Source organism: Lagopus leucura, unplaced genomic scaffold (assembly GCF_019238085.1).
Source record: "Lagopus leucura isolate 7727_CA_CO unplaced genomic scaffold, USGS_WTPT01 Super-Scaffold_739, whole genome shotgun sequence".
In the NCBI taxonomy this organism is placed as follows: Eukaryota; Metazoa; Chordata; class Aves; order Galliformes; family Phasianidae; genus Lagopus; species Lagopus leucura.
The window spans coordinates 11,271,436-11,296,211 of NW_024962255.1; the positions used below are offsets into that span (position 1 = coordinate 11,271,436).

The window sequence follows — 24,776 nt, forward strand, 5'->3', positions numbered from 1 at the left end:
TTAATCTTTCAGTTTTTGTCTTCCAGCATAGAAGTAAAAACCTGAAAGTCTGTAGTAGTAAAGGTTGCCCCAAAGGTGTGAGCTGTTATGTGCTGAAAGTAACTTGAAAAGCTACGCCATGTATTTGGAGGTCCAGAAGATTTTTGACTTGGGGACATCCTGCTGTTTGTTAGCAAGGTTACAGTGTAATGTGGGAGGCTCTAGCCTAGGTCTGTTTGAAAAGTGCCATTACTCTGGTTTTATTTAAGGCTAGCAGTTATTGACAAGTTGCTTCACTGATAGCATAGAATACAATGTGGATTGTTAAGGTGAGTCAGTGAAAGGTATGGAATGGGGTTCTTTGTTCAGTGTCATGCAGTGTTCCAAGACCCATTGAAAACAACAGCCAGATGATTAATACAGGTACTAATTCAACACTCTTATTCATTCACTAGCTGCAGTTTTTAATCCTGTTTCCCTATGAATGTAGCAGTGTGTAGGATTTCCTGGCTGCTAAAAGATGAAGACAGGATGGTGGATGCTTGTGATCTGGGAGCCGGTGAGTGCAGTGGTCAGAGCAGTGCTGGCTAGTGGTCACTGCAGCTTACTGTCATGGCAGAAACCAGCCTGCAGCTGAATGATGGCCTCCATGTAGAAATGACTCGTGTATCTTGAGTGCATGCCTTCCTGTGTGAAGAACCAGCTGGGTATTTTGGTAGGCCCAGTGCAAGCTTTTATTTAAGTTTTTCTCCTTAGTGGTTGTCTTATTTTTGCAGGTATTTAGATGGACTTTGGGGAATTTATAGTATTCTTTCTCTAGGCTGTAATACTGCCTTAGATAGCTGTCAGCATGCAGAAGCTCTTGAGGACTATAGAAACCAACATTTTTTCCAGTGTAAGCAACCAAATGGAGGGGAATTACCAGAGTTCTTGATGAACTCGAAGTGTCTGGGCTGACCAATGTCTCAAGGTGCAGCATGGCACGTCTTGGTAATCACACTGTTGAAATTTCTAATATTTGACCCGATAGATGATTTAAAGCAAATCGACTGTTAGCATTCTTAATGAAAAATAACGGCATGGCAGATGAAACTGGCTTTCCTGGTTTGTGTAACTGCACTTGACTCTTGCTTTCTTTCGTGTGGGTTAGCTTCATGCTATGGGATAAGGCTGTTCTGATAAAATAATGGCATGCTTGTCAATTTGTGTTTTCTCGTTGTTTCCTTCCTTTTCAAATATGCAGTTTACTGAAGGCTGAGCAGGTGGTAATGAGGGAGTTCTTTTGTAGCTGCTTCACTTGTGCTGGAGTCTATAAACAGCAAGAGCGGGAGGGCTGCTGCTAGGGGATGAATTTATGCTCTTGACATCTTGGTATGTATACATGTAACAGCACTGAAGAACCTCTAAGTACTGAAAGTACTGAGATTCAGCATGTCCTGTGTATGTCCTCTAGTATTGCCTTGCAGTAGCCTTTGCTGTTGTGACATCTGTTGCTTTTTGCTAATGGTTAAAGTGACAGCAGGTGAGCTGGTGTTTTGTGAGGAATTGCTGATGGCCTGAAATAGTAAGTTGGGGCTGTATTTGTGTCTCAGTTGTGTATTTTGGATAATGATAGTGTTCTTTCTGTGTTCTGTGCAGCTGAGCACACGTGCAAAATGTTTCCTATGAACCTGCAGCTTTTCTCTCTAACTCAAACTATGGAGATCTTCAACTTGTTCATGTTGAAAATCATTTTACATCCTGTCTATCTCGCCTTTATGGCTTCAGTCTGTTCCTGTTTTAGAGTGCTAGAAATGTTAGTGACTATTTATTTCATGGATGGGTTTCATGCTGTTGACTTGTGTATGGAAGATTTATTTTGTGAACATTATCAAATGCCATAATTAATGACTGATTTAGCTGATATTCTGTAGCAGGCCAAACATCTAAGGCAAATTCTGTTCAGTGAGCTTGTAGCAAATGATTTTTTTGTTGTTGTTGAAAATAAACATACTGCAGGGTATCAGGTCTGTTCTCTACCTTGCTTCTGAGGCAGGTTTTTGTAGTAGATGCAGTTCCTCATTATCATGAGGCTTTATTTTGTTTAACTTCTGCTTTTGTATTTGCAAAGTGCTGCCCTAATGTCTGACCTGTGTTTTGCTGTTAGGACATGCATGATGATTTCCTTCTTAGGCAGACCTCTCAGCACATACAGTAGCACTTGTATTTTAAACGGGTAATGCATGGTGCGTCTTCAAAAGTGTAGTGTGAGCATCTACAGTTTTCCAGTCCCTCGCCAAAATGTTGCAGTGATGGGATGGGGGATGGTGGGAGATGTCTGCTTCTTCATCTGCAATTGTTTTGGCTTAACCCAAATCAAACAGCACCATGCTGAGTTGCATAGACAGTGTGCATTGGGTGTTCTGCTCTCTTCCAGCAATAGCAGTCCTGTCCAAAGCTGAAGTGAAACTCATGACTTTTTTTTTAATTGATAAACGTGGTTCACTTACGGCTTAAGAGGGAAAGTGTTTTAAGAGGAAGCAGATAGGGTGGCTTTGGAATCAGCTCACTGTTTTCTTGAGGATCTCCCAGAGCTTGTTTCCTTCTAGGATAAACTTGTGCAGACCTGCTCTGTGGCTGCACGTGCAAAAGACTGTTTTGATGCTGCTATGAGATATTAATGCTTGCAACCAGCTTGGCATCCATGGTCTGGAAAACAAACTTTAAATACCTCCTGTACTGTTAATTGAGCTAACCTCACTCCATACTTTTATTTCAACACCAAACTCACCATCAGATAAACATATACAGGAAGCTGAGGGTAAACAATCTGTGGGGGGGAGATAATGGTATGCATGTGTTTTTCCAGGCCGTTTCCCCTGGGTGCTTCCCTTTGTGGGCAGAGTGGTAAGTACTGGTGATGTCAATGAAGGCAGGAGATTCCCCTCGGCTGATGTCTCTGGCTTCTGTTGGGCAGCACTAGCAGCCTGTCTGAGCTGCACTGGGGGGTCTCCTGCAGTGTGGAAGAGCACTGGAGGAGCACTTTCTTCATGCCATGGGTAGGAGCTTTGGTAAAATTTTAGTGATACTTGACCACAGTTGGTTTTTCAGTGCTGTTATTCGTTTTTCTCATTTCCTGTATTACAATCTTTGCTAAATTCTACTTGTAGTCTGAGCTTGGTCAGTGCAAAGCTTAGCTTGCCAACTGAAGCATAGGAATTCTGGTGTTGTTCAAACAAGTCTCCTTCACAGATGCAAAGCCAGACAATGTGGGATGTGAAACTGTACGTGAACATGAATTTTGCAGCGTTATTACTTATTTAGGGCTTATCAAAAGTCACAGAATCAGCAGGGGAGTATTGTGGATTGCTCAGATTGCATCAGATTGTGACCAGCTAACCTGATGCTTCAGGATGTGTTACTTGCACGTGTGTTGTCCTTTGTACTGATGAGATCTTTTCTTCAGATCTTTGGTTTGGGGAGTGGTTAGATTTTTTTTCTGTTCTGCTTTCATGGTAGTCTGTGTAAATCAAATGAAGTTACTCAGTATTGATGCTGCTGCCATCAGCTGATGAAAGATTGAGAAAGAAAAATGAGATAACTCCATGCTGTGATGTCTTTCATTTTTTCTGTGTATCAGCTACAGTCTCATTCTCCCTAGCCACAGGAGTTGGATGCAGCAGAGATTTTTGCAGCACCTTGGAAATAGCTTTCCTATTTCAAATACTTGTGTTCTATGGGCTTTCCTTAGATCTTCATGTGGATGAAATGCGAGGTCGCTGTTACCAGCTGGAGAGTGTTTTTCTTCTTTCAAAGTTATGTATTACTGCTGGCATTGCAGGGGTTGTTACTGTGCTGGTGCTGTGGGTAGACTGGATAGAGGGCAAACAGCTGTGCATTGCACTAAAGGGCTGTAGAGGGGACACACCAAGCCATTTTATGCTCTAATAGGAACAGATGGATCCACATTTCTCTTCTGAGTAATGAAGTCATCTAAAAGATTGAAGACAAGTTACACAGACATGGTAATACTTCATAGTACATGAACTGCAGTTACTTACACCCCCTCAGTTTTCTGCTCTGATCCTTGATGGAAATGAACTCCTAACAAATGGTGGCTTTTTGCTATAGAACAGCTGCTATCCAGTTAAATGTTTGGGTTTCTCACAGTATTGCAGCCCGAGCTTCCTGCACCAGCTGTCAATAAGAAGCCTGGCCCACTGGAGAATGCTGCAGGTGCCTTGAAGATCCAGTTGAGTTGAACCTTGTGGATTGAATCTTCTCTCTTCATTGTTAACTGGAGCTGGAACCTTCCCACTCTGCTGTCTCTAAAAGCTCATAGACTGGTGTAGTCTTTAGTTTGGGGAACATGAAGGGGAAATGTTAGTCTTAGATGTATTTTTGAGAGACGCTGTGTCTGCAGGCATTTGTTCCATGGTGGTTTTGTTGGTCTGATTGGCTTGAAGGCTGCCTTTCCTCAGCTCTCCTTCAAACTGAACGGCTAGGAAAGGAACGGATGAGGTGTGTGGATAATCTTTATTCTTAATAGTACCTCCAGGCTGGCATTATAAATCAAGTGGTTTATCCTGGCTCATGTGCACTACTTCGATAAGATTTCACTTTAGTTAAAATCAGATGCTTTGGATGAGTCCTCAGCTATAGCTTCTGGGGTGCTCCTGATTAAATGGGAAATTGTGGAGTGGTCTTCTAATCCAGGGCAAAGACAGAACTGATGCACTGTTGTATTACAGAAGTGATGCACTGACTGTATGAGTAGTTGCTCTAACATATTCCTACCAGCTTGTGTCGAGAGCTTGCCAAGTATGTGTACAGAGATTTTGTTTTCCTCAAAAGGTTCCTTACAGGAGCTCTTGAGTGGATGGCTGGGTCACACTGCCTGTGTGGGAGCTCTGCATGTTTTGAAATGAGGGGAATGCTCTTTTGTTTCCTATTATGAATACTCCTGCATCCCAGTGACTATTGTCCATTGCTCTGCATAGGACATTCTTATTAGTGTCTGTCCACATCTATTCCCCAGCCAGGTTCCTTCTTAGAGGTCTGGGAGGCAGAATAGCCGTGTAATAACCGCAACAAATCTTCACTTTGTTTTCCTCATAAACCTGAAGAGAAATCAGTGCTGTGGCTGTTGCCTAGAGTCTGTTGCTGGAAGCACTGTTTGCCTTAAGGCTGTGTAATGTATGCGTTTGGCTTCTTAGCCAACTCTAGGCACTGGGAATATCAGTCTTGCCCCATCACAGGTGAGAGTTCTGGAGGAAAGGATTAGGTGTGAGGGATTAGGATTTCATGCTGAGTGGCTCTAACAGGAGAAGAGTTCAAGCTGCCTTTCAAATTGCCAAGCAACTGTGTGTGTTTTGCTTTGTGGTAAGTGTTCCTGTTGATGTAGTGCTGTGTTCGCACTGATGTCACTTCATAGAAATGGCACTTTTATCTTGCTCCCATTATAAATACTCAGGAAACGTGTGCTGTAGTCTATATATCTGAAGGTCTGTTTCTTGGCTTGCTTCTGAAAAACAGCTCAGACCCTTCATCTCTGGCGAGTAGCTGCTGCCCTAATCCCTGAGTGCCAAGGAGCAGAGCAGTGCTCTTATGAAAACTGTCTGTCTGAATAAAAGCAAAAACTCTACCAAAGTCCCTGGTATGAAGCTTGGAAGCAAGCTATCCTGGGGATTTCCCAGATCTTTCATTCCTGCCCATTCATTCGGCATGTTCTTAGCAATAGGATAACAGTTACCATTCCCTATGAAGTGCTTTGAATCCATACAAGGTACTTGCTGTCAAAATCAAAGACATCATTAAAGGCCTCCTTCTGAAGGAGAGCTTCTGTAGAAATGTTTTGGAGATTATGCAAGTTACTTGTTCATTTTTGAAACATTGGCATCAGCTGGAGCTACTTGCTCTGTGTTCCTCTTTCCCCTTTGCAGGAAGGCTGTAACTAGCTCTGATTTTTAAAAACAAAACACAAACAACCTCCCCCTCAAGTTACTTATTAGCAACGGCTTGGAAAAACCATTGCATTTCTAAATATACTGGATGGGAAACTTCATTTGAGGAGCCCCCATCTTGAAAAAGATCTATTTTTAGTGTCAGACTTTGCTTGAAATTTGTCCCTGGATAAGCTGTGTTGCCTTGAATAAGAAATGTTACACACAGAGGTATTGTTGGAACAGTTTATATAATTATAGCAGCAACTTTGTGTTCTTTTGACCAGTTATCCATTTTTTCCTTTCACTGGAATTGGCTGTGTCAGCTCTAACAGCTGAGCCAACTGAGCAGTTTGGGTTCTCTTTCTCAAGGAATCTCTTCTGAACTCCTCCCTGTACTTATTCAAACACGTGGAAGTCTTTCCCACTAGAATGCAACAATATTCCTGTAAAAGCAGTTGCGTATCAGTTTGGTTGAGCCTTACGGGTTAAAGACATGGGCGCTGTGTTTCCACTTCTCACTGCTGTTTGAGGAGATAAAGCAAAGTGCAAGATGCCCACAGCTTTTATCTCCTCAGATAAGGACAAACATTCTTCCTTTGTCTGGTAGATGTGTTCTGGGCTGTTGTGCTTAGCGTTAATTCTGGACTAAAGCTCATGTAAGAGAATAACCCCAGGGGTCTCTGAGGTCCCTTCCTACTTGGGCTGCCCTGTAGCTCTTGCCCTGTTTTGTCCTTAGTGGCTTGCCTGCCATGACCATAGCCAGTGCATTGCAAAGTTGTTTGTATGCAAGGGAGTGTCACTTTGGTCGTCGTGGCCCCAAATTGTCCTACAACTCAATTTTTGCTGGCAATTGATAGGATTGGGAAACAAATGGAGTTGAGACAAATAGAAAAATAGATACACCCAACGAAAACAAGCTGTCCAGCTGCTGTTGTAGCTTCTAGGATGTAGCCAGTTGATGCCAAACAATTATATGCTCTCAGCTGGAAAGAGACTGCTTCATTCCCTCTAGCAGGATACAAAATTAATTTCCTGTGATTGTTTGCTCAGCCCTGCTCAAATATCCTGTTTGGGAGTTCTTGATCTGTCAAAAGGGTGAAGTCAAGGCCAGTGATGAGTTTCCCTGCACTGTGCACAATGTGAGTTGAGAATTTTCTATCTCAGTTGCAGTGCAATTCTGGGGCTCACTGGCCCAGCCTTGCCATAAAGGAAATGAGTCGTCTTGTACCCCAAATTACTGCTGTGCATATCCTGTTCCCTGAATTAGACTCCTTTTTGAGGAGTGTGAGAACAGCCTTTTTTCCACTCACGTGACCAATGTGGAACGGCGTCCCACGTGCATCTCTGGAAATGGTGCTGGAGTACGTGTAACAAGGAGCCTTTCCTTCTGGAAGATAACTGGAGGAAGTTATCTACATATATCCATTATTCTCATATCTTCCTGCACTGCCTGACAAGTATTATGTCAAGTTCAAACTTGGAGAAAGAGTTAGCTTTGGCTATAGGATATAAATGTAACTTGTTGCCAACAATATCTTTGCTCCAGTGTGCACTTGACAGCTGTATCTGAAATGGGAATCGCAGCGTTAGTTCATTTAAAGAATGCATTTGTATTCCTGGCAAAGGCAACCATTATTGAAGGGAAGCTTGTGTTGCAGATTACTGATTGCAATGGCCCATCGGTTTTAAATCCATGTAAGCTCTGCCTCCTCTAGTGAAAGGTCTGCACAGCACTGCAGGCTGCAAACCCTCACCTCACCACAACGCAATTAGTCTTAAATCAGGAGTGTGAGGCCATGGTGAAGGTCCCTAGAAATTCCCTGAGTTCAAGAAAACCCCTGCATCCTCGTGTTGTAAATATGAGACGGTTGTGTAAATGGATGAAGCTGCTGAAATAAATAGACTGCAGGAAGAGATCTAGAGAAACGTTGGGCGCTGGTGCTTTGAGCACCTGTAAGCATGCTGCATGGGGTCATTGGGAAGTGAGCTGTGCAGCAGTTTGGCTCTACCAAAGCAGTTTGAAGGCTTATTTGTTGAACAGAAGCCTTTTTTTTCCTCCTGGAAAACCTTGGCCTTTTTCTTTTGGGATTGTATACGTAATTTTCTGTATATTCTTGTTGGCGTTGCTGTGAAAATCTCAATCATGAAACTTGACTCTGTTACCTGGATGAAAACCTTGTGAGATTCAGTTCAGTTCTGCAGCATCCAGCTCCCGCTTGGTATGGCACGGAGTTCTTCGTGTCTTATGGCAACTGGTCATCTAAAAAGCTTGTCTCTAATTAGCTGCTTGGTGAAAAGTAATTTGGAATTAATTTTGAGGGAGGATTAAACTGCATTGTCAGCATGAGCATTTAAGCCTCTGAAATTTCCATTGGTACTAAGCCTCATGTAATTCTTCAGTTAAGATGCTCTACACCAAAACGGCCTTAATTTAGTTTAGCTTTCTAGCTTGTGGCCCCATGTATAAAACCCTTAGTCATTTTATGGCCTGATATCTTAATCTCGCTTGTTTTGGGGTTTAACAGCTGGAGAATACTTTCTGTGGGGTTGTGGAGCTAAATCTTGACTTCCTGCCTTCTTTTTGGAGGTTTTTGCACAGATACTGCATTGTCTACTAGGTGGCTGAGCTCTGAATCAGAAAGACACTGAAATTTAATTTTTCTTTCTGTGGAGAGGCCCTTATCAAGTGTTAGGATTAGCTTGAAATGCTATGCACAGTTTGGGTCATGGTGCAGAATATCTAACAAATGATGGCCGAGCCCTTTGGCTTTTATACCAGTTGCATCTTCCTGTCTTTGAGCTCTTGATCTCTGCATGTTAGAAGAGCACGTGGGGTGCTATTGAGGCCTGTGCTTGAGGAAGTTGAATGCTTATTCTCAGGTGACTTTCAGCACTACCTGTCTCTTCAGTCACTGGAAAAAGTATAATGCCTTCAGCAGAGATTGCTGAAGCTGCTTAGGCTTGTGGCAGAGCAGCCAGCTTGAATCTGTCCCTTTCTAGCTGGGAGAGTTGCTTATGATTGCAGCCATACGGAGCAGCAGAGGCAGCGTGGTGCTGGTGTGGCAATAAACAACTGGCGTGTTGCTGTGATGTAACCCCGCTCTTCTCTCTTCTTGCTTTTCATTTCCCATTTGTTTTGGGTTATTTGTTGACAACTTCTCCTTTCTCTCCCCAAGGAGATTCTTCTGGACTGCTCTTCAAGTCCTTTGGTGTGTTTTGTTCCATATGGATTACTGTAGAAGTTAGAGATGTGTCTGTGCTTAGGTAGGTAGGAGGAGAGGAGTCAAAGTCAGCTACATCTCATAGCAGTGGTTATTTTGGAATTCCTGTAGCACTATTTACATAGGAGTGCTTTGGTAAGTGGAAGCCGTTGATGTTAGTGACTTAATGCAGCAAAAGGTTCAGTCACTGAAAACTGCATACTGAAGATAATGAACTCTCAAGCCTCTTAATCTGCTTACTTCACCACAGCAGCAGAAGCAGAAACTTCTCAGTTGCTTAAATTGTGGTGGGGTGCTCTGATTTTCATAGTAGTCTTTTCTGTAACTGTGCCATGTAGTAACTCATAGCCTTGAAGTCTTGGTCTTTTCAGCCTCAAACACTTGGCGAGGAATGGGCTTGCAGCAGGTGCAGGTATGGGGTGAAGCTGAGGAACTCGCTGGCCGAATGCTGGGATGAGTTGCCATGAGGAACTGTCCTTCCCCAGAGCACTGCATTTCTGGAGAATGGTCACAGAGCTGGGAGGAGGCTGATGTGGTGGACTTGTTCTCTTCTTCCAGTCACTGATGTCTTTGTCCTCAGGGATTTTTTCCACTTGCTTTCCTTGACTTGTGTTCCTATGGCCTCTGCAGCGGACGTGATTTGGCTGATCACAGGGAAATAAGTGTTGTGTCTCCTCCTCCTTTAGATGTTCGCTGCTCCACTGATGGGATGCTGTGTAGCTTTTGTTGGCACTGCGAGCTGGCCTAATATCAATAGAAAAAATGTTAACGTTGCTCTGCTTCTACCCTTTTGAACAGGATGGAAATACCGGTACAGACTGATGACTGCCAGGTCACTTAATAGTCTGTTAAATCAGGTAATAAGCCTTGTGTGTTATAAGTTTGTTTAGGCAAACGGGCTGTCTGTTGGCACACAAGACCAGGAGAAGCTTCTAGTTCCATGCCAGCTTGGGAAATTAAAGACAGGAAGAATTTTCTATAAGGACAGAATAAGATCAGTATTTCCAGTAGAACTCCACAGGAGTGCTCACATAATGGCATCTTAATATCATGTAGCACCTCTCTAATCTGTGAAAAAGGATCATTGAACGTTGCCTGAGGTGAGAGTGGGCAACTTGACCTTGCTCTGGTATCAATATCTCTGACCTTTAGAGGAGGAATGACAAACTGAGTGTTGGAGCTCCCCTGGAATTGCGCGTAGGTTCTCCTCTGGCTGCTTTGTTAGCCTCAGCACAGTGCTCCAAGTCAGAATATTTCTATAAACATGTAGAAAAAGCCAACTACATCTCTTTACTTTCCTGTAACAAACTTGAACTGTTAAAGGCTCGTTAGGGTTGTGTCAGAGGAGTGCCCAGAGCGTGCTCTTGTTGGAAGCACTGCTGCTTGAGCACAGCATCGCAGTGTGGGTACAGGTTTGGTTCATTGCCGCCTGGGCCAGGAGCAGCCAAGCCTACCCCCCTTTCTCTGATACGGGTCTGTGGTCTCTTAAGATTGTTGTGTTGCTGCTTGGCAAGCGCCTTAATCTGGGGATTGTTTCACACCTGTAAGCTTAATCTGTGAATATTAAACCTACTGTGCTAGACTACAAATTCTTACTTGAATGGCAACCGCTGCTTCCATTCTTCTGTTTTCTTGTGTGATTAATTGGCTAGGGAGCAAGAATGTGTTGTTTGGGAAAGCTTTTTCTTGATAAAATATTTTCATCTACCTCTTCTCTATGAAATTGTTATAATCTTTTCCTAAAGATAGCAGCTTTTTCGAGCTGTTTGCTTTTGTTGCTGACTTTGCTCTGCGTGTGATACTACTGGAGTACTATTAGAAAGTACTACTGAAACAGTACTTTGTTATTTAATGCTTTAAAATTATTGGAGTAATGAGTCGGATAGGAATTCCCTTAAAGTGGAGAACACTTGTTTTGTGAAAAGAAGTAAATAACAATATATTCTCTTCTAGAGAGAGAGAGGAATTTTGTGCAACTGATAACACAGCTTTTTCTCAACTGAACTTATATTATCCATATTTACAGTCTTTCTTTGGCAGTTTGGTAATCCGTCAAGATTCTGGAGTCAGTATGGCCTTCTGTGCACAGATAAAAAGGATGGGAAGGGCTTTTTCTGTTTCTTGAGCTCCTAGCCCTGCTGTCTTTTTTGTTCAGATGGTGTAAGAGATGACAGCTGGTTCTTTTGGTTGTAGACTTTGCTTCTGGCTGGCAGAGGGGCACCGCTCTCCTCAGAAGACTTGGCTTCCTGCCGAGGGAAGGGGATGGGAAGCTGTACCAAGGCAGTCCTCTGGGTTATCAGGGGAAAGTCAGGGGTTCTGTGGAGCAGATGCATCAGTTGGTTTCTAGGTGCTTTAAAAATGGCAGTGCAGATGCTTCTAGAATAACAGATCTGTTTCTTTGCCCATGTTTCCCTTGGTGCATATCTAGCAAATGTTTGTTTTGTCATTAAACTGTTCTCTTGATACTGTTGGTTCTGTGAATTCTGTACTTCCTCCTGGCTTTTAAGATTTTCTGCAATAACGCAGTTCTATTCAGAATTATTCTCAGTCAAAATTCACAATTTTGTAAGTCTTGGCTTAAAATAATCTAGCAAAAAAGTCCAGGAGAAAAGAGTTGAGTGTGAGGAATCTCGGTTGTTCAAGGAATGTGACTATAAAAAGATCTGTCTTCTGATGAATAATGCACCATGCTGGCAGCAGTCTCAGAGGCTGATCATAGCTCTGGGTGCAGCTCGGGTGGTGCAAGCCGTGGCAGTGCTGCCTGGGCTGTGCCCTACACCTGCTGCTGCATCAGCAGCCCTGAGCAAAAATGAAGGCATTGTGGCACTGCTGTGCAGTGGCCGATTTTAGTTTGCTTTCTAAAATCAAAGATAGCATGCTGATCCCTGGAAACATGTTCCCAGCTATTGGAGGGTTGAGGGGGGAATCTATCATGAAATGCAGGGAAATACTGTAGGAACAGAAATATTTAGTTTTGGTCAACAGATTATGTGCAGTTGCGCTCCCTGACCACAGAAACAAATGGTGATATTGATTTACAGGGTACCATTGAGGCCTTGATTACAGTGGATAGCTGAAGTAACAAATTGTACCCTGAAAACCTTGAGTTATGATGTAGGTTGCTGGAGAGCAAGTGTTAGTATATTGTGAGTACTATTAAAGGGCTGTTATGACACGTAGCTGTGTAGCAAACAGCCTGTTCTGTATTTGTTAGCTTCCAGGGCTGCACACTCTGAGAAAAATAGGCAGATTGTAGAAATGCCGTCAGTGTATCAGTTTTGTCTCCTGCTTTCAGAATTCGTTGTTAGGAAACTGGTTGTCAAATTGGAGTGAAGAAATTATGAATACATTCCAACTTCAGACGTTGCATCCGAGAGTTCAGATGCAGATTAGCAGCTGTTTGCATTACCCAGCAGTAATCATCAGCCTGCATCTCTGAGGTGTGGCTTTGGTTGCCTTAAGCTGCTGAGCTGTTGTGTGCTGTGTGAGGAGTGCAGCTGAGTCTAACAGTTGGTGCAGTGTGCAGTTGTGACACATCAGCTGTGCAGTAAGTACAGTGAGGCACTGGCACAGGATGCCTGGAGAGGTGGAGAGGTGGAGAGGCTCCATCCCTGCAGACACCCCAGGTCAAGCTGGACAGGGCTCTGAGCTCCTGATGGAGCTGTAGGTGTCCCTGTTCATTGCAGAAGAGTTGGGCCAGATGGGCTTTGATGGTCCTTTCCAACTCCAATGATTCCATGATTCTGGACTATTAAGTTTTTCACTTGAAAATGCAGGTTAGTCAGCTACCGAGAGCATCTGAAAGAGATGTAAAACCACTGAAATCCAAGAGGAATAAGGGACATGTTTTGTTCTGGGTTGTGTGCTATGACTTAGAACAGGTGATGTTATAAAGAAATAGTTTTTAAAGAGTGAGGACTTGAGTTCTACCTTGAGACTGGGAGGAAATAAAACTCAACACTGGCTAAAGTAGCTCAAGTCCTGTAGAAAAAACAAGTATCCCAGTTGTCAACTTAGTGACATCAGATTGCTAACATGTAATGGATGTGCAAAGTCATTTTCTATGTTGCCAGTAACCTGGCAAAAATCTCCCATTCTGTAGTACTCTTATGAAGCTGCTGTGTGCAGAATCATGGGGGGAGTGTTTGGCATGCCATAAGCACTGCTAAGACCACCTTCGTGCATATGTTCTTGGCTGAGGGTGACTTGAGGGCGCCTGGAAAGAGGCTTTTGGTCAGTGAAGTTGCACTGCTGGAAGTGTTCCCAATGTGTTTTGGCTGGTCCTCCTAGGTGGAGGAGTAAGGAAATACTGAGTGCTTAAAATGTAGTTACTACAGGGGAGGATGACAATAAAAAGCAGCGTCTGACTCTTCTGCTCTTGCAGTTGGCTCGTGCTGCCCATCAGTGCCCCAGTGGCAGGAGGCCTTTCTGGCTATTTGATAGAGAGCATCAAGTGCTTGCTGGGGTTTCTACGTGTGCACCTGACGGCATGCAAGGCTAATGCAGCTTTGAACAAAGATGGAGCTATTGATTTTGTATTTGAGAGCTGTTAAATACTCATGCTGACTAATATTTAGCTCATGAAAATATTTTGCAGTAATCTTGCTTCTCTCCCTGAAGCTATGCAGGAGCAAGTATGAAACAGTAGCAGATGTATCTTCATATGTGACGTGCTCTCGGATCCTTCCAAGGCATGCCATTTCCTCTTCCCTGAAAAACATCTTTCACTTTCTTTTCCTACAGCCAAAAAATCTTAATGCTCTGCAGCTTTATTACTGGGTGAAGGTTTTTTCAGCTGCAGGTACATTAAGCTGGGCATAGTAAAAACCAAGATGCAGTCAGTTCTGCTAAGAGTGAGATTGATGTGCCCTTCTTTCTGAAATGTATGCTACCATTTTTTTCTGTAATGACTTTGCACAGTAAGATGTTTTGTAAGTTCTACTTGCATGGCATTAATTGTAAACACAGATAGTAGTGAAAGTGAGGCAAAGTGAAGATTTACTGGGGCTCAGTTCTGTGAAGAAAATTCAGCTGGTGGTTGGCAGAGCAGTTTCTGTGACGTATCTGTAGTAGATGGGGTGCTTGCCTAAGTGACCTGGGCTTGAATCTTCCTTCACTAAGCTGCATAGGCATCTTGCATTATTTATTGAGGAAAGTACGTAATCCAGTCCTGCTTTCTATTTCCATCCTACAGCAACAACAACTTCACAGTGAGAGTAACCTTTCAGAATTCCAAATGCAAAGTGAAATCTTTGTACTGTTTCCAAATGTTTTATTTTAAGTTCTGTTACTTGTAGTCAATTCCTCTAAACCCATGAATTCATCAATCAGATAAGGAAATATGTCTATCTCTTATAATGTGAATTTTCTACTACTTTGGCTGCAGTGAAAATTATTCAAGAGCAACAAAACTCTCCTCCAGCAAAGCCTGGATAAGGGCAGTGCTAATGCTGCTTGTCACCTGATTTGTGCATGTCTTCACTCGTGGGGATAATGAGCAGCTTACCTGGAGTTTTGTCAGGTGTATTTAGAATGGACAAACAGATGCTGTTCACAAAGCTGTACTACAACTGCAGACTCTTTGGGACAGGGCCTTTCATTCTGTGCAGCCCAGAAAGTGATACGTGGTAGATCTGGTAGCTTGTCCCACTTGCTATGGGAGGATACACAAATACTTGCTCCTTTATAAGCTGCTTAGGTCTAAGACTCAGGCTAAGGCTCGTTAACTTCTCTGTGTATTGCCAAATGCTGCTGTTATTTGCTTGGAGTTGTTGTTTTTTGTTTTTGTTTTTTTAAACGAGCAAGAATAAAAGACTTTACCTGGAGAAGTATCTGTGCACAGGAGGAGGTGGCCAGCTGAGATAAATTGCTTTATGAGAATGTTTGCAGAGGGAGAAGGTCATTAGTGAGATATGATCAAGTGTGTTAAAAATCACCACTTTACTGGACAGGCAGCTGCCTAGCATAGAAATTCAGTCTCTATTATCTTCAACCTGATAGGAGTTTGCCCCAGACTGTGGGTAGCTTTTTCATACTAGAGATGGGCTGCAAGTCCTGCGGAGTTCTGGATGAGTCACTGGGACACTGGGATTGCCTGCTGATTGGAAATTTTTTTTAATGGTACTCAGTAGATTTCAGCTTGGCTTCTAACATTCCTAAGAGCCACTGGGGAGCCAGAAGGTGTAATGTGGAGAGAACTTGGATGACTTCCTAAGCCTTAATGAAAAAACCTGCCATTTTGCTGGTCCCGCCTCGTAATGTGAGACCATGAGAGCGATCAGTCTGAGAAAGCAAACTGGGGAAAGTGTTGTTGCTTGTGCAAAGCTAGATGTTGTCCAGAAGCAAACAGAGGTCTGCAATGTGCTTTGCAGTTTGTGGGTGCGTATGTATGACATATAGCACTGCCATGCATGAGAGGATTTGGATCCTCGTATTCCTTCAGTGGTGGAAGGAAGAGCTTCCTTCTTTGCTTACTGGTGTTGCTCTTTGGGTATGTTAGGTAGTGTGAAAGCATGGAAACCTAGGTTTGCAAAAATTTTTAACTGGCTTGTGTCACATGGAGACCGAAGGCACTAAGTAGTGAGTGATTGCAGATGTTAATGATGCAATCAAGCACTCTTCAAATGCATCAGCTCTAAAAAGAAGAGCATCACTGACTTTAAAAAACAAAAATAAAAAATAAAAAAAATCCCAACATCAGTCAATTCCTTCAGCTCTTGAAATGGGAAAGAGTGAGGCTGAATAGGGAACAAATTCTTTGGAGCAGAGCACAACTTCAGTTTTATTTAGTGTTTAGCATAGCAACCCTGGCATCAGATCTTGCTTCCCAGCTGTTTATGGTAACATTGCCCAAATTAATTTCTATTCTTCACTCAGATTTTGAATGTAACTAGTGGAAGTATGGGTAGATTCTTGCTGGCAGGCTCAACTGTGTGAATGGGTATTGCCAAAGAAGCGCAATGCACCAACCCACAAATAGGAATAATGTAAAATTCCTTGGCTCTGGGTCACAGCTGCAGTGTGTCCTTATTTTCACATATTTAGGTAGGCTTTCTGAAGGCATGGTGTTTTCTGGGGTTGAAGTGCCTGCTGGAGTTGAGGCCATCTTAAGCTCTGTGGAGGTCGGTTGGCTCTGAATAGTTTTGTTTTAAGAGCCTCATAAAAAGCAATAGCTTTCTCTTGGTGGGAGGGCAGAGGAGGCTGCCGCAGGGCACTGGGACTCAGCCAGACTGCTGGTGGCTGCAGCGTGGCTCTTATCTGTGGGAACTGTGGGATGAGAAACTTGTAGATGGCATAAGAATGATTTTTACGCTGGCTCGCTTGCATCTGGTCTTTGCGTTAGCACGGGGAATGAAGGCTGCTTTACCAGTTAGCCTGAAAACTAACGCTGCTGTGTAAGCTGGAAAAAATGCCTTAAAATCTGTGTCTTTAAGATGCTTGCTATGCAGGAGCCAACATAATGGGGTCATGTTGTGTTGTGAGGTTGCCCTACATAAATGCAAGAAAAGAGAATCGGAAGTCATCACTTAGGCATCATAAGATGGAGGGAATTGAGGAGAGGTGGCTTTAACGTGAACATACAGTGTTCATCATGCTGCTGAAAGCTGTTCAGACACCCACACCAAGACCATACAGAGTACGTTCTTGCTTCCTGTTCTCCCTGAGTAGCTCAGGAGCTGCTGCTCGTCTCCTCGGTGTGCTTCATGCCCACCCTGAGCTGTGTGGGGCGAGGGGCTCCGGGGGAGCTGGGTGCCTGCTGCTGTGCTGGAGGGAGGAGTGCTGGCACTGCCTGCGTGACGCTGGCACAGCCTGCATGCAGCAGATGCTTGACACGCTTTCCAAGCAGATCTAATGGAAAGTGCTGCCAGTGCATGTGCAAGTCATCCAGAGCACACGAGGTGAACGTGGCGTCCCTTCCTAGAAGGATCATGTGGCAAGGCATGTATGACTGGAGGTGTGCGCAAGGGGAAAGCTGCTGAGTGCTCTCATTTTCCTCCAGGGCTGATTCTTCAAGTTGGGCTGTCCTGAGAAACAACAACTGTGAATTTTCTTCTTTTTTTTTTTTTTTTTTTTTTTTTTAACTCTTGAACATATTATCTCCTGTATGGGAACTGCTGAGTCACGGCCTGAACCTCTGATTGATCACCTGAGGTGAGCCATGAGTCAGCCAGAGGAGCACAGGTGAAGGCAATTCACCTGTGCTGCTGGAAGGAGCCTGGCTCCACCCCTCCTGGACCTATTTAAGAGCTGGCTACCAGAGGGGAAGGATCTCTTCTGGAGATCACCTCTCTTGGTGTTTTCGGGTGAGCTCAGCCGAAGCTATCCCACCTATTCTCTTTTTGTGATCATTGTCTATTTTGCCTAACTCTCTTGATTATATTGTGATTATAACATCTTTATCTATTGATTATACAATTATATTGTGATTATAACATCCTGATATCTATTGATTATACATCTCCTAACTGCATATCTATTAGGCCATCTGAGTGAAAGCCAAATCTTGTTTGAGGAGTGCTGTAGGGTTCTCCAGGTTGAGTTACTTTCTTAATGCATATTCCTAATACTGAACTTAAACATTTGTAGCCCCCTATGGACAAGGTTATAAGGGGATTTGTAAGGCACTCACAGCTTACCATGCCTACGTAAGACAGCTCAGTATAGATGGCATTAATTCATGCGAAATGCATCGGGTTTGATGTACACGTTAGTTGGGAAGTCCAATTGAAAAGCATCCTGCAAAGGACACTGTAATGATGGATGTGAGCACTTTTATTCAATCAACCTTTACAGCAATATTGTCTGTTCATAACATAGCTTATGTCTGGTTAACAAGAAGGTTTAATTGCCTAGAATACTTACCCAACTGGAGATATTTGGACAGATCTCTTTTGTAAATCTCTTTTGTTTCCAAAGAAATCCATGCTTTTGTTCTTCCTTTTTAGCTCTGTCTCGCAATGCTATGTTCTTCTTCACAGAATCCCAGAATGGCCAGGGTTGGAAGGGACCTCAAGGGTCATGAATCTCCAACCCCCTCCCACATGCAGGGCCACCAATCTCCCCATTTAATACCAGACCAGGCTGCCCAGGGCCCCATCCAACCTGGCCTTGAACACCTCCAGGGACGGGGCATCCACAACCTCTCTGGGCAGCCTGTTCCAGCACCTCACCAGTCTTCTGTAAAGAATTTCCCCCTGGCATCCAACCTTAATCTTCCCTCCCTCAATTTATAACCATTTCCCCTTGCCCTGCTGTTATCAATCCTTTCAAAGAGTTGATTCCCCTCCTGTTTATAAGCTCTATTTAGTTATTGAAATGCTGCAATGAGATCACCCCGCAGCCTTCTTTTCTCCAGACTGAACAAGCCCAGCTCCCTCAGCCTATCTTCATAGGGGAGGTGCTCCAGTCCCCCTTTTCCATGGCCGTTTGTTGAAATATTTTCCGATCTTTGATATTCCATTTAGAGGCATAGTAAAAAGAGCCTAGAAATACCATGTGAAGGGAGGAGGGAAAAATGAAAGTAAAAAAGGGAATAAGCTGATGTGTCTTGTGTTGGTGGTTTGTTTTTCTTGTGTGTGTTTTTTTTTTTTTTTTTTTTTTTTTTTTTTTTAAGTGAGCTGCCTACCCAAGAAAATTCCCTGTCAGAGCTGCAGCTGGCTTGGATTGGTGGAAAGAACAGCAACACTCAGGGTGGTAGTTGTTACCTAAGCACTTATGGAATATCTATTGGATTATAATCCTCAGGTACAGCACACAGTTGTCTTGTTCCTATCTACCCTTACTATCTGACCTGTGGCCAATGCCTGCTGTAGGGAGTTTTTTTTAAAGACTGCAGCATTCTCTTTGTGTGTGTGTGTGTGTGTGTGTGTGTGTGTGTGAATGACTTGCGTGGACAGGTGATGGAGCTGTTGCTGTGTGGGGATAACTGCTCTGTTTCCTCTGGGTGCTGTAGCCTTGCCTTGTGTGGCTGCTGGCCTGCCATGGGAGCATCTGTTTGGAAACTGCTTTCCCCAAGAGCAGAAGAGGTGTATAAAAGCTACAGGATGACCAGGTGGGATTTAAATATAATTGCTTCAGTAAATGCAGCCCTAAAAATGTCTCTGCTCAGAGTTGAGCAAATAAATAACTGAATTCCTTGTGCCCTCTTCCTGTGATGGTGTTCATGTGGTATTTCAGATACCTTCTGGAAAAGATAAAGCTGCCTTGAATTAGTGGAATGACTTACAATATTGCTTATGTTTCTGTTCCTCTAATGCCTGGAAACCCAGCAGGCCTTGCTGGAAATGAAGTTGGGGTGGCTCTTACAGCAGTGGTGCTTTCCCTTTTTCCCAGCAGCTAGCAGTGTGTAGCCTGGGGTCTTGAACATCATGGAAACAGCTCAGTGAGCAATGCTGGGACTCTGCTTAGCATCTTTAGCTGTCGAAGGAGCGGCCTATTTGGAGAGGAAAACGTCATGCTTTAAGTGGAGAATGTCTACCCTTCATTTTTATTTGAGAAAAAGAGTAGCTTTAATGGAGGCAGTGCTTCCCTGTGTCTTCTGCCTGACGTGAAGGACCCGAGGTTAGTTAAGCCTCGCAGCAGGGAGTGAGATATATTTAGAGTCTGAAACATAGATGCTATGATGAGATAATGAAACAGTGCAAGGGGCTTCTGGTACAGCAAAGCTAGATAGTTGCATGATGTAAAAGCAGAAGAGATGGGAGCAAAGAGGGGATGTCTTTCTGCCCACTCAGAGTTTGGAGTCAAACAAGAAACATGAACTCAAACCTGTAGGATGTCCAAATATGTTGGCTGTCCTTTTCAGCCCTGTGGTGTGTTTGAAATCCTTCTCCAGTGGCACCATCAGCTCAGTACTGTGCCAATACATGCTCAGGGTAGTACAGGTGTCACTGAGCCCTTGTCTATTTTTCAGGTGTGCTTTTTGTCTTAGGAGAAATAGCAGCTGAAAGCAGTGTCATGTAATGGTCAGTTTCAGAGACAACTAGAGCAAAAGTGCTGTGTGCTGCGAGTGGTGAGCGTGTCTTCCTCTTTCCTGAGATAGGGTGGAAGATGCAGTGTTGTCTTTGCGAAGGAGGCAGTGCTGGGGTGGAAGAGAAATGTTCCGGGTCAGCTCTGTTTGCTTCATTAGCAGCACCTGCTTGGTGCTCCTGGCTGTGTTTGAACCATGGGAAGTGGTGGTGGTTGAAATTCCACACTGGAAGTACTCTAGGTTTCTTAAATGTGTCTTCAAGTCAGTGCTGGAAGAGGCAAGTGATTCTTATATAGCAATTTCTGCTACGCAAATGCTCTTGTAGGAATGAGGAAGAATACATTTTATTAACTTCCTGAAGGACTGTAGCTTCTATTTCCCCATTTTCACATATCTGTAAAGTGAAACGTCTAATTTGAGGCTTGGGAGGCTCAGATGAGTTGAGAAATGAAGAGAAAGGCTGTTTTCATTCACAGGCTGCACGGGGCTGGATATTTTGAGAGCAGTCTCAATAAAACTTCCACACTGCTGGTTGCTATGTGAATGTGAGTTTATTTTGGTATGTGCTTACAAGCCCTGCCACCTCCGTAAGTGAAAAGCACAGCTCACTGATAGCAACATGGGAGTGAAATGGTGAACACAAGGGAGCAGCAGGCTTGTCTGCACCCAGTGTTGGACCATCTCTAATGCTCAGCAGTCACTCATGAGCGTGGAAGGCTGGTGGAAGCAGTGAGTTAATGTATAGTGCTGCTCAGAGATGTTTGCTGCCTGCTGTGCAGCCATAAGGCTAAGATACGTGAGGCTTTCCCTGCGTTTTCATGCTATTAATATCACTCTGGCAGCATAGATGAAGTGTTTTGCTGCGTGTGCTCCCTCAGCTACGCAATGATCTGAAGGCTGCTGCCTTTGGAGAAATCATATGGGAGATAAGGGGAAAAGGAGAGTGTTTGCTTTCCTACTGATTTCTAAAATCATATAGACAGAAATGAGCTAATCATGGAGCATATGCACTCTTGACACTGTGGATGTCCATTTTCCACTTGTTTCTGGAAACAAAACTGACAAAATGGATGTATGCATTCTTGTGAAGAATGGTTGGAAGTATTTTGCTTTTTTATACCCTGCTTCCCGAAGTATTTTTTGCATGTGTAGTATCCTTAACGTGGTTGGCATCCATTTTTCAGTGTCTTGCTTCTGTTTTCCCATGGTTTTCATAAAACAAAGTATATATTAGGATATTGGATTAATACATAAAGCAAAAATAAGCTTGAGCCTAATAAGCTAGCAACAACCAGCAAGTGCATTGTAAAACGTGTGCTTTGCGTGCTTTGTCTGCAGCTTTTCCTTCTGAGATCTGTTCTCTTCATCTCCCAGGCACGAGCATCGTTGTGAAGAGAGGCTGCACAGTATTTGTGCGAGCAATGGGGTCGTAACAGAGTTTCTTTGCATGCATTTTTTCCTTATTTTGCACAGGGGAAATAGGTAATATTTAGCGGTGGTAACTGCTTGGTTTACAGTATCAGTGCTTGTAGTCCCAGAAGTGTGCATTAGTTAAATGAGATGCAGACGTCGGGGTGGGGCAGTGAGTTGGAAGGGTCCTGTGGGTTTATGCAGGTAATGTTTTTGGAGGAGAGTGACTTCATGGACTGTACTTGCTGTGCACGGAATCTGGGTGGGTTTTCATGTTAATCCCTTCTCAATCATTGTCCTAAATGCAGCAGATGATATAACTGGAGGGTTTTTCCTACCTGACAAGGCAGGATTTCTTACCTTAATGTGGTCACCTAGACTCTGTTGGCTCCTGGGTGTGCTGTGGGCACCGAATGCAGATAGCTCACTTCTCCAGCTGTGTTTGCTGAGCTAACATGCAGTCCCAATGGCTGGTGCTACAGTCTCATTTAAGGTCTGACTTCCCCCCTGCCCTTCCTGTAGAGCTCTGCCAGGGCAGGAATATGGATGATGAGTTGTGTTCTCTGCTTCCTGCCCTTGAACGGCTCAAATTCCCCATCCCAGCTGTCCTCATGCACACAGCTCACTGAGATGCAGAGCTGTTGGGCTTCAGTGCCAGCACCCAGGCTGCCTTCTGCAGCCTCAGGGAACGTCTGCAGCAAGCACTGCCGTCCTGCGTCATAAAGTGAGCAGGATCGGGTACTGGGAAATTCCTTTCCACTGAAGAAGTGGAACCACTCTCCTGATACTAATGAATATTAATCGTCTGCTTTAGGAAACTTCCAAAGGTGGGTGTTGTGCAAGGGTGGAAGGTCTTCAATTCTCAGTTTGTTTGCTGAAAAACTGAAGTTATCTTGCAAACACGAGCCCTTATCTAATCGCGTAGTTAGCATCATTGGTTGAAACAGATACCTGTCTCTAATACAGCATAATTAAAAATCATCATAATGAGTGAGCAGCAGGCTGCACAGGAAGCCAGTGATCGATGCAATCCCAAGGACTCACAGTGCTGTGTCCTCCTCAGAGCTGAGCCCTGGCTGGTTCGTGGCTCCTGCAGGCAGGCCTTGGCAGTGGGCTCCAGCACTCAGTTTGGCTGGTGCAGCTGCAGCTGTGTGAGATGAACTGTTTGCTCAGTTCTCCTGTTGGAGGAATGGGCTTCCGGGGGGGTCAGTGTTCAGGTTGCTGGGGATTGCCCTTCGCTTTCTACAGCAGTTTGTTGTTAATTATGCAAAGCTTGTGGTGCGTAAGTTTATTGGTTAGCTGAAATCCCTGAAAAATGGCAGTCTTGGATAAACGCAGAACAACTTGAAGGGTTAATGGTTTTCACCTCGTGTTATGGATACATGCAGAGAGGCAGAAAAAATATGCAAACTGTTGTGTGAGGGTTTCCTGCATTGTTTTAAATGGGTAACTGGGTGCAGTCTCATTGCTGGACTGCTTTTCTAACGCTGTCTCCTCTGTATGCTAATTTTACAGGTTTCTTTTGCTTTTTTGTTATTTCTTTTGCATTTGCACAGGAAGTGTTGTAATTACCTCTGAGGTAAAATCTCCCAATGGAAAACTGATGAGGCAGAAGTGTAAAAATGCATTAATATATTTGCTGGGATTGCATGCTTCAGTGTGCTCAAAGAACAGGAGTAATGGATGACAAAAATACTCGGATCCGTTCTCCTATCTGCTGTGGTTGCATATCCCCTTAAATGCCAGGCAGAGATCAGGCTCTGATCTCAAAGCACCTGGGGGAAGCCCTTACAGCTTGCAGCAGTGTGTTGATGAGGCTGCAGAATTGCCTCCTGTTTCCGATGCTCGAAGTGGAGTTTCCCTGCAGCGGAGGTAATTCCCCAAAGCAGAGGATGCTCGCTTTGCTTAGAAGGGAAGGAAGAGGTGGAGTTGCAGTTGAACTGAATTCCAAAGCCTTTTTTTTTTTTTTTTTTTTTTAATAAGCTGTATTGAAATGTGTTCTGCAAAGGCTTTTTGTTGCCAGGGGAGCTGGGATTCCTCGCAGCTCACCACTCTGCCTCCCCCCATCCCTTCCCTCTTAGCATGCAAGGAACGCTGCATCATCCAGCAAGGGTATCTCCCGTCTCCTGCCTACGCGGCACGTTCAGCACGACAAGCAGCAGTGAGCATGGGCAGCTCCTGAGAAAGCAACCTTGGCGTTCCTGTGGCAAGGTTGTACTGCCTGCAAGTTTTAACTTCGTTCCCCATCTCAGGTTCTCTAGGGTGCCTTTTGTCTCTAAAGCAAGATCCCTTCTAAATAGTAGAAAGAGAGGGGATTGCGGCTGCTTTTTAGAGCACGCTGTGGGGAACACTGCTGTTGGAGTAGCAACATTTGTACTAGAAAGCCTGCTTCTAAGGAGTAGCTTTCCTTTTTTCAAAGAGGAAAGTTGTAGATTATGAGGAAACTAAAACAGTTGGTCTTGGCGCTTGGTTCGAGCAAACGTAGAAACAGTGGGGTGCGAGAGCTCTTGTCCCAGACTGTGGGTTACACTGGGGATTCTGTGGAGCTGGGATCATGAGCACTTGCTTCCCATGAGGTGCGTGTGAAGGGAAAATTCCTTTGTATCCCTTGCACCTCTCAGCCGTCGTTCTGAGATGAGGACCTTGGTGTGTGATCTGGCTGCTTACAGCTGTTATTACGTGTAGAGCTTTCCCAGAAGAGACCTTTTTTCTCATCATCTTGCTTTTCAGAGTGACACTAATGCTTGAATCCGTAGACAATACAGAAGAGAAATTGATGCTGTTAATGAGACTGTTGCCCACCTACGTTTTAACGTTACTGTCTCAACTTGTTTCGTGATTATTGATGTTATGTGGTGGAGACTGGAAATGTTAAGTACTCAGCCTGCATTAGAAAATGCCTCTAGAAACGTGATAAGTGGTGTGCGACTGTTTCAGACTGACCTTTGTGCCTGAACAGGATGTGAAGAGATTGGTTCAGTTTCTGTGTGACTTTTCAGCTGCTGTGAGTACCAGCGCAGGCCTTGGTGACTCTGCCAAGCCCAGTAATATTCAGACTCTGCTCTTGATGGCTTCCATTTAAACCACTAATGCCACTGTAGAGTTGCACTGGCCTTGGGGAAGGCATTGCTGTACAAAACACACAAAAAGAAACAACAACACAAAAAAAAGCACAGTATGTCTAGTCTAGTATAAAGTCAGAATGAGAACAGTAGGAAGTTACCTGCACTGCCTGTCTCTCTGTGGGGAAAACAAACAGGAAAACATTATGAA

General features: G+C 43.9%; 1 protein-coding gene across 1 annotated transcript in view; it reads left to right on the forward strand.

The window, feature by feature from the left end:
* Nucleotides 1-2,993: 2,993 nt before the first annotated feature.
* The window catches only part of MCU (mitochondrial calcium uniporter), a 61,468-nt gene continuing 39,685 nt past the window's right edge, over nt 2,994-24,776 (forward strand). The window contains exon 1 of the mRNA XM_042863504.1: nt 2,994-3,017. Coding sequence (XP_042719438.1) covers nt 3,009-3,017 — 9 coding nt within the window. The 5' untranslated portion in view covers nt 2,994-3,008. The remainder of the gene's footprint in view (nt 3,018-24,776) is intronic.